Source organism: Berghia stephanieae, chromosome 10 (genome assembly GCF_034508935.2).
Source record: "Berghia stephanieae isolate SIO BIC M18660-M18661 chromosome 10, UCSD_Bste_1.3, whole genome shotgun sequence".
In the NCBI taxonomy this organism is placed as follows: Eukaryota; Metazoa; Mollusca; class Gastropoda; order Nudibranchia; family Aeolidiidae; genus Berghia; species Berghia stephanieae.
In genome coordinates this window covers 23,214,443-23,224,442 of record NC_088369.1, presented here as the reverse complement: position 1 = coordinate 23,224,442, position 10,000 = coordinate 23,214,443, and the positions used below count along the sequence as shown (strand labels likewise).

The window sequence follows — 10,000 nt, the reverse complement described above, 5'->3', positions numbered from 1 at the left end:
GTCAATTTGCGTCATCTTTTTATGACATCAAGTATTATTATTACTTCCGTTGTGTTGTTGATTTAGCGGTGATCAGTTTTGTTATGATAGGTTTGTGTGTGTGTGTGTGTGTATGTTTGTGTGTGTTGTGTGTGGTGTATACATGTGTGTGTGTGTGTGTTGGCATTTTTCAGCAAATCGTGGCATTCATAGTGATATTATTCACTTGATCACATGAAGGTATTTCAGTCGCCATTTTGATTCTTTTTTTACTATTAGGGTTAGCTCGAGAGGTTAGTCATAAGTATTATTAAAGGTGCTAGGGTGTTTGTTTTTCCATAAGTTAAGTAAAGGGGAGACATTCCGAAAGCTCCAACATCCCCAGTATTCTTTAAATTTGTATTTTCACTGTTGATATTTTGTCAGGCATTTATTGATTCAGTTTGTCATATAGAAGTATTTTAAAAACTCTAGAACAAACCTTGATAGATTTGAGAAAGTTTAAAATTTCCTAATTTGACCATTGTTTTGATTTTCGGCCGCCATTGTGATTTGTTAAGTATTGAAATGTAGTGCAAAGCAGTCCGAGAGCTGTTTTTTTCTATTAGGTTTAGCTCGAGAGGTTAGTCATAAGTGTTATTAAAGGTGCTTGGGTGTTTGTTTTTCCATAAGTTAAGTAAAGGGGAGACATTCCGAAAGCTCTTACATCCCCAGTATTCTTTAAATTTGTATTTTCACCTTTGATCTTTTGTCAGCACTGTGGTAGAACAGCACATTCAACGTTCAGAATTCCAATTCCAATAACGGATAACAGCACCTGTAGCATCAGTCGCCAATCAGACAGCTAAGTTACTGAAGAGTAGTTCTCTCATAATTTGGGATGAAGCACCTATGATGGACAGGCGTGTGTTTGAATGTGTGAGCAGGACATTTTGTGACATAACAGGCAGTTCAAAACCTTTTGGGGGCAAAGTGGTTGTACTTGGATGGGATTTTCGGCAAATTCTACCTGTTGTTAACAAAGGAAGTGAAGCCGATATATTAAGTGTCACACATAACAAGTCAATTATTTGGAATTTTGTCACCATTTTTCACATGAACAAGAACATGAGGGTTACTGATGACAATAACTGTTTTGCAAATTGGCTTCTCCGCATCGGAAATGGTACAGAGCCGGTTTTCAGCGAAATAGGAAAGTATTCTGTTAAATTACCTACAGCGCTATGCTTTCCTGAAAATGACCCAGCATGCTTGATAAATGCTGTATACAATGATTTGAATCTGAACTTTGCGGATGAACGTTATCTATCAGAGAGAGCAATTTTGACTACAACCCATGAAAATGTTGACAAAATAAATGCAGCCGTTCTGTCCAGGTTGACCTCATCAACTGAACAAATTTACCGCAGTGCTGATTCCATTCAAAGTGACTCTGACATCAACTTATACCCGATTGAATTCTTGAACGAACTTACACCTCCCGGACTTCCTCCACATGCATTACATTTGAAAGCCAACACGTCAGTCATGCTGCTTAGAAATATAAATCCTAAATCAGGCCTCCTAAATGGCACCCGTTTGTTAATAATCAAATTAGGTTCAAAAGTATTAGAAGCCAAGATAATTACCGGTAGTAGAGCTGGCGACATAGTGTTTATCCCTAGAATCAATCTGAAGACAACAACTGATTCAGGCTTACCATTTATTATAAATAGAAGACAGTTTCCGGTAAAATTGTCATATGCAATGACAATTAACAAGTCTCAGGGCAGACATTAAGCAAGGTGGGGATTTTCTTACCACAACCGGTATTCACACACGGACAACTGTATGTTGCTGTGTCACGGGTCAGGGGCTATAGTGGCTTACACGTCATGTTGGGCCACACAGAAAAATCAACCGAAGATATACCAAATTACACAACGTTGTTTACCAATCTGCCCTCATTAAATGATGGTGAGTACAGTATCGAATGAAAATAGTTCTTTCCCCGCGAAATAGCGGGCTTTTTACTAGTTATAAAAAAAAACAACAACAAATACAACACGAATAAACGTTAAAACTTCGAGAAAGACAAATATTCACCTCTTTTTGTGGAGATGGTGGTATCGACTCCCTGCACAGCAGGCGGTATCGATTCTGTTTTTCCATTTGTAATCGTCATACGCGATGCCCTGGCCGTCGTTTTGGCGGATATCACGACGTCAACGGAACTTGTTTGCTGCATGGTAGTTGACATTGGTGTTTTGGTCGATGAAGAAGTTGACGATGATGAAGATGATGATGATGATGATGGTGACGATGATGATAATGTTGACGATACTGTCGACGTTACAGATTTCCTCGATGTTGATGAAGGCTTAATAGTCGGTCTCGGATCGGGACGAGGAGTAGTCGGATAACCCAAAGTAATCGAATCCCGACTAGTATCGTTTCGAAGGGTCACTATAATTTCTGGTTCAGGAGTTGTCTCTGAAATATACAAAATAAATAAATAAATACATACATAAATAAATAAATACATCTAACTAACTAAATAAATAAATAAGTAAATAAATATATAAATAATAAACAAATAAAAAAAAAATATATACACACTTCCTGATGAGAGCGATAGCTCGAAAAATTATATATATATATATATATATATATATATATATATATATATATATATATATATATATATATATATATATATATATATATATATATATATATATTTGTTGATTAAAATGGAGTTTCCATTTTCATTTTCTATATTTAGATACATCATATTATTGGGTAATCTCAAATTTTGTCCAAAAGTCGCGAAACACATTTGATTGTCATAGACATCTCAAAAAGTACCTTCAGCGACACGTGGGTTATTTCAAACTTTATTATAAAGAAAAACAAAACAAAACAAACCAAACAAAATCAACATACTTTGTGCGATGCATTTCTGACCAACAAGTTCGAAGCCATCAGAACAGACACATGTGTAACTACTCCTGCCGTTTGGTAAACACAAGTGATCACAAGTGTGCTGAGCACACGTGGCTTTTACTGTGAATAGATAGACAAGATATGACATCATATTCGTGACGTAATCCACTTTAAAAAAGGATTTAAAAAAACAAACAAACAAAACAATCAGAAGAAAAAAAAACTACAAATGATTCATTAGGTAAAACATAAAGAGAAAACTATTCGGTTCTCCTGAAAATGGTGTTATAACAGGAAGTTGATCATACTCTAGTTCCGTTTATTGGGAATTGACTGTATTTCGTGTTAATCTTGTTTATTTAAAATGAAAAAAAAAATGTAAAACTATGACTATAGTTGTATTATGAGAAATATAAAAAGAAAAAAAAGTAGTTCTTCAAAGCCATTAGGCAAAATGTGCCGGAGTTTATCCCCGTTTCTATATCGTGAAAAGGACACATTAAAAATACAATCTAAACAAAATATTCAAGTTCAAACAACTTACAAATGCCAAAAATTTGGTATAAAGAAGGTCAATCCAGGACCAGGACAAAACCAAGTCATTCATTCCAAGACAAAGACAGACAGCATGTTGGAAAACAGATACAGGGGGATAGAGGACACAGTAAGTGCCTTCCTGACCACTATGGGAGGTCAGATACCCACACCCAGTGATTGGGATAGAAGACACAGTACGTACCTCCCTGCCCACTATGGAAGGTCAGAAATCCACAGCCAGGAGCTATGAGTGACGAAGGCTACGGTGTTACCGAATGTAGTAAGAGTTACCTTTAAACATTTCCGAGGAATTAAACCCTTGTATTCCGTACATCTTTGTAAAGCGAATGTTTCCAAACCGCTTCATACTGCCTCCTCGTTTGTTCATCCTTACAATGTAGCTGGCAACAAAGGGACAAGGATATCATTATTATTGTTATTGTTATTATTATTATTATTATTATTATTATTATTATTATTATTATTATTATTATTATTATTGTTATTGTTATTATTGTTATTGTTATTATTATTATTATTATTATTATTATTATTATTATATTATTATTATTATTATTATTATTATTATTATTATTATTATTGTTATTATTGTTATTGTTATTATTGTTATTGTTATTGTTATTATTGTTGTTGTTGTTATTATTATTATTATTATTATTATTATTATTATTATTATTATTATTACTATTTTTTATTATTATTTTATTATTATTATTATTATTATTATTATTATTATTATTATTATTATTATTATTATTGTTATTTTATTATTATTATTATTATTATTATTATTATTATTATTATTTATTATTATTATTATTATTATTATATTATTATTATTATGATGATGATGTAAATCACAATATGTAAATATATATGAATATTTAATTTGTATTGACCAAATGCGCTTTACAAGGTGTCACAAGCCAACAACAACAACACTTTAAATACAGTTCAAAACATGGCGATCGCACCAAAAAACAAAACAAAAAAACCCCACAAACTAAGAAACAAAATTAAAAAAAGAAAACAAACAAAAAAGACAAAAAAAAAAAAAAAAAAAAAAAAAAAACAAAAACAAAAACCAAACAAAACAAGCAAAAACAAAACAAAAACCAAAAAAAACACAAAAAAAAACAAACTCTTAAACCTTGGACTCTTCGAAATGATGATGATGATGACGACGATGATGATGATGTTGTGATGATAAAGACGATGACGATTATTTATGATTACGATCATAAATGAATGAATGAATGAATGAATGAATGAATGATGATGATGATGATGATGATGATGATGATGATGATGATGATCTTAATCGACGAAATATTGACAAAGCCATCGACGACGACGATGACGACACAAAAAGAGTTCCAACAAACTTACTTCCTGGTCCAATCACTGACGTAGAGGTAATCCCCTATGACCTGCAAGGAGAAATAGTGCGAGCCATGCTCCTCTATCAGAGTGGTGATCTTTCTCGTCTCCAGGTTGATCACACTGATGGAGTCGGCATAGGCATCGGCCCAGTACAACTTGTGTTCTGGAATGGCCAGTCAGCATATCAAACATAAACTATAAACGTGGAACTTTTATATAGCGCACTATCCACCAATGGCAATGGTTCGTGCGGCTATGTGGTCTAGTGTTATGACACTCGCTTTCGGATCGGAAGGTCGTGGGTTCGAGCCTCGCGTTCGGCGCATAGTTGAGTCCTTGGTTAAGGCTCTTTAGTCACATTCTCTCACCGTACTCGGGTGTAAAACGAGTACCTGGCCGTTAACAGCGTTGTCTTTGTCCAAACAAAAATTTGTAATATCGCCTAACAGGCGTCATGTCCGGTTCTAAATGTTACGTGTTGCTGTTGGCCAGGGACCCCTTGTAAAGCGCTTTGAGCACGTTTAGTGGATATTGCGCTATATAAAAGCTCAATTTTTTTCGGGCATGTCTGTCGCAGACTCGATGAAACACTGATAAAGAAAGGCTATGCGATGAACATCCCAAGGAAAGAGGAAGCGAGTCCGCCCAATGGAGACTTGGAGACGTACTGTAGAGAGGGACCTAAAACACAGAGGTCTGACCCTCGAGATGGCCCCAAGAATAACTGTTGACAGGACCAGGTGGAGATCCATTGCATCGCCTCAAGTTGCCAGCATGCCCGGAGAGGATTGAGTAAGTGAGTGAATATCCATTAAACGTGCTCAAAGCGCTTTACAAGGGGTCCCTGACCAACAGCAACACTGAATATATAGCGTAGGACGAGACAGGACACCTGTTAGGCGATAATATTACATTTTTTCGACAGAGACAACGCTGTTAATGGATAGGTACTCAATTTACACCTGAGTACGGTGAGATAATGTGAGTAAAGAGCCTTTTCCAAGGACTCAACTATGCACCTAGCAAGGCTCAAACCCAAGGACCTTCCGATCCGAAAGCGAGTGTCATACCACAAGACCACATAATAATTATCAACTTTGATAGAAATACATAGATAAATAATAAATATATAAATTCCCTTTATTCATCCCCAAGGGGAAATGTGTCTTAGGTCTATTCCAAGGGAAGACCCACAAAGTGAGGTAGGGCGAGGTGACTTTCTCAAGGCCACACAACGAGGCAGGTAGTCGAACTCGGTACCTTTTGGGTACGAGCAAAGACTGTACCGCTGAGCCACGCTGCCCCTAAATGGACCAACTGGGTTGGAAAATATATTTGTTTATAAAACAAATAGGATTCAATAGTCTGATGTCACGTCCGCCCAGCAACTAGCAGCTTGGTTCTAAACAAAGAAAATCGATACTTTTTATTCTTCATGCTGGCTAGAACATTTTCACATGTCATGTGATCAGAACGTATAAAAGTCAAAACATGATCAGATTTATAATGTTTTTCTCCTCTGGATACACTTTTATGCACGTCAGAGAAGTATTTCATAAGGGCGTCCGCCATTGTTCCGATAGTTTAGAACCAGTTACTAAGTTACTATGTGTCATTACGAGGAAAGTGACGTCACAACTGTTGAAGCCAATTGACACATGAGTTATATGAGAGGCTGGTTGAGAAAACCCGGGGAGATGCGGCAAGCTTCGATTCAAGATATGAGCCAAAATCGAAGACAAAGTGTTTCCCTTTGCAACAAATTTTATTCCGAAAAAAAATCATAACTTGGGTTCTACTAGACGTAGAAAGAAAATTTAAAGTGATAAATGATCAGAAAGATGTGGTCTACTAACATTATGAATCTGCGCATCTTTCTTGGTTTTCTCAGCCAGCCCATATTTATTTTTCACATGAATTCATTTTCTAGGATATGGTTTGGATTTCCAGAGTCATGCACGTGGCAAGATATTATTTGAAAATTTATAAATTCATTTATCATGTTTACACATTATATTCACCTCTGATGTCCAGTGCCAGTCCATTCGGCCATGCCACGGTGCTGAAATTGACCAATGCCTCTCGTCCACTTCCGTCCATGTATGCCTTCTCGATACGAGGTCTTGTACCCCAGTCTGACCAGTACAAGAGGCTGTATGTGTGTGTGTGTGTGGATGTGTGTGTGGATGTGTGGATGTGTGAGTGTGTGTGTGTGGATGTGTGTATGTGTATGTGGATGTGTATGTGTGGATGTGTGTATGTGGATGTGTGTGTGGGTGTGTGTGTGGATGTGTGTATGTGGATGTGTGTGTGGGTGTGTGTGTGTGTGGGTGTATGCGTGTGTGTGGATGTGTGGGTGTGTGTGTGGGTGTATGTGTGTGTTTGGGTGTGTGTGTGTGGTTGTGTGTGTGGGTGTATGTGTGTGTGGATGTGTGGGTGTGTGGGGGTGGGGGTGTGTGTGGGTGTGTGTGTGTGGATGTGTGTGTAGGTGTGTGGATGTGTGTGTGGGTGTGTGGATGTGTGTGAATGTGTGTGTGGGTGTGTGTGTGGGTGTGTGGATGTGTGTGTGTGTGTGTGTGGGCGTGTGTGTGTGTGTGGGTGAGGGGGGTACAAGGAGAGTCATGATGGCAGTAGTTAAAATATAAGAAAAACAATGTGAAATTGAATGTAAACTTAATTTTAATGTACAGATAAAATGGACGTTTCGGGTATCCACAGTACAAGTTATACCTATCATCATAGTCTACACTCCTCACCCTAATCACTCTACCACCCCTACCACCACTCCTACCACCACCTACACTATCCTAATAGCCTACCACTCTCCTAACTCACTCACCACTCTACCACTCACTCCTACCACTCACCTACCACTCACTCCTACACTCAGCCTACCACTCACGTCCTACCACTCCTACACTCACCTACCACCACCCTACACTCACTTACATCACTCTACACTCACTCCCACTCACCCTACCACTCACCTACCACTCACTCCTACCACTCACTCCTACCACTCACTCCTACCACTCACTCCTACACTCACTCCTACCACTCACTCCTACACTCACTCCTACCACTCACGCCTACCACTCACTCCTACCACTCACTCCTACCACTCACTCCTACCACTCACTCCTACCACTCACTCCTACCACTCACTCCTACCACTCACTCCTACCACTCACTCCTACCACTCACTCCTACCACTCACCCTACCACTCACCTACCTCACTCCTACCACTCACTCCTACCACTCACTCCTACCACTCACTCCTACCACTCACGCCTACCACTCACTCCTACCACTCACTCCTACCACTCACTCCTACCACTCACTCCTACCACTCACTCCTACCACTCACGCCTACCACTCACGCCTACCACTCACGCCTACCACTCACTCCTACCACTCACTCCTACCACTCACTCCTACCACTCACTCCTACCACTCAGTCCTACCACTCACTCCTACCACTCACTCCTACCACTCACTCCTACCACTCACGCCTACCACTCACTCCTACCACTCACTCCTACCACTCACTCCTACCACTCACTCCTACCACTCACTCCTACACTCACTCCTACCACTCACTCCTACCACTCACTCCTACACTCACTCCTACCACTCACTCCTACCACTCACTCCTACCACTCTCTCTCTCTCTCTTTCTCTCTCTTAACATGAGCATTTTAACATCTAAATGCGGGCTCCAAACGCTTTGCATGCAGCCCCAAGCCAATAGAAAACGTTTAATATGTATGACGGGATACATGACACATGTAATGCTTCTGAAACAAAAATGTTTTCTTAACAGAGACAACGTCATCAACGACTGGGTACTCATTTAACACTTGAGTATGGGAAGGAAATGTTGCTGGTGGTAGATATGTGGTAACGGAGCAAGTGCTATTACTGCTGTTGCTGCTGCTGCTGCGGCTGCTGCTGCTGCTGCTGCGGCTGCTGCTGCTGCTGCTGCTGCTGCTGCTGATGATGATGATGATGATGATGATGATGATGATGATGATGATGATGATGATGTTGATGATAATGGCGAAGACCCACCCTTCATCAGCGGAGACCACGATGTCTCGAGGTTCCCCCAAGTCCACGCGTATAACGGTCGCCCTCAAGTCGCTGTTGTCCAGACTGGCCACCCCGATGATGTCGTGACCAGCGTCCGAGTAGAACATCAAATGGTTGACGTAGTCCACGGCCAGTCCGTCACAGATGGACGCTGGAAGGAACGGAATTACATTGACCTCACTCAACTCTTTGTTGTTGTTTATAGACAGCCATTGTGGTGATTAGTTCTCAATAAGTTATATCAATCAGACTATAGATAGAAGGAAATTGACGTCACTCAGGTCTTTGTTATTGTTTATAGACAGCCATTGTGGTGATTAGTTCTTAATGAATTATATCAATCAGACTATAGATAGAATGAAATTGACGTCACTCAGGTCTTTGTTATTGTTTTTTGCCATCCGTGTTTATGAGTAATTCTCACTAAACGGTATTAACCAGACTATTATCGTTCAAGGTTACACATAATTTTGTGTGTTGGTCCGTTATACTTCCGGATGGCAATGTTGTGAGTTTCTTAGCCAAGCGTTCAAGGCATCACTTATCTGTGCGGCTATGTGGTCAAGTGGTATGACACCCGCTTTAGGATCGGAAGGTCATGAGTTCGAGCCTCGCTCGCACATAGTTGAGTCCTTGGAAAAGACTCTTTACTCACATTCTCTCACCTTACTAAGATGTAAAATGAGTACCTGGCCATTAACAGCATTGTCTCGGAAAAAATGTATTATCGCTCGCCTATCAGCCGTCATGTCTCGTTCAACATGTTAAATGTTGCTGTTGGTCATGGACTCGTTGTAAAACGCCTTGAGCACATAAAATGGATATTGCGTTATATAATTATTTATCTACTTACTATTGGACATCGTGAAGACCAGACGTGGTGTTCGGGAATCCCCGTTCATTTTGGACGACTCGATGGAATGGGCCTTGTTGTCGGACCAAAATATCTACAGGAAAAACGGACAATAGAAAGCAGCTGGTCAGTTTTGGTTTGGTTGTTTTGAAGGGTTTTACGGCGTTTGCAACACGTTAAGGTCATATCAGCGCCAGTAAAAAGGAAGA

The 10,000-nt window shown here is 39.4% G+C and overlaps 1 protein-coding gene across 10 annotated transcripts in view; it reads right to left on the bottom strand.

Moving 5' to 3' along the window:
• LOC144980841 (prolow-density lipoprotein receptor-related protein 1-like) overlaps positions 1–10,000 on the bottom strand; it is a 63,096-nt gene that overhangs the window by 7,346 nt on the left and 45,750 nt on the right. For all 10 annotated transcript variants that reach the window (XM_078928700.1, XM_078928691.1, XM_078928693.1 and 7 more), the window contains exons 17-23: positions 9,792–9,885; positions 8,918–9,089; positions 6,867–6,997; positions 4,852–5,008; positions 3,733–3,842; positions 2,905–3,024; positions 2,065–2,451 (exon numbers count right to left, since the gene is read on the bottom strand). In XM_078928700.1, coding sequence (XP_078784826.1) covers positions 2,065–2,451; positions 2,905–3,024; positions 3,733–3,842; positions 4,852–5,008; positions 6,867–6,997; positions 8,918–9,089; positions 9,792–9,885 — 1,171 coding nt within the window. The remainder of the gene's footprint in view (positions 1–2,064; positions 2,452–2,904; positions 3,025–3,732; positions 3,843–4,851; positions 5,009–6,866; positions 6,998–8,917; positions 9,090–9,791; positions 9,886–10,000) is intronic.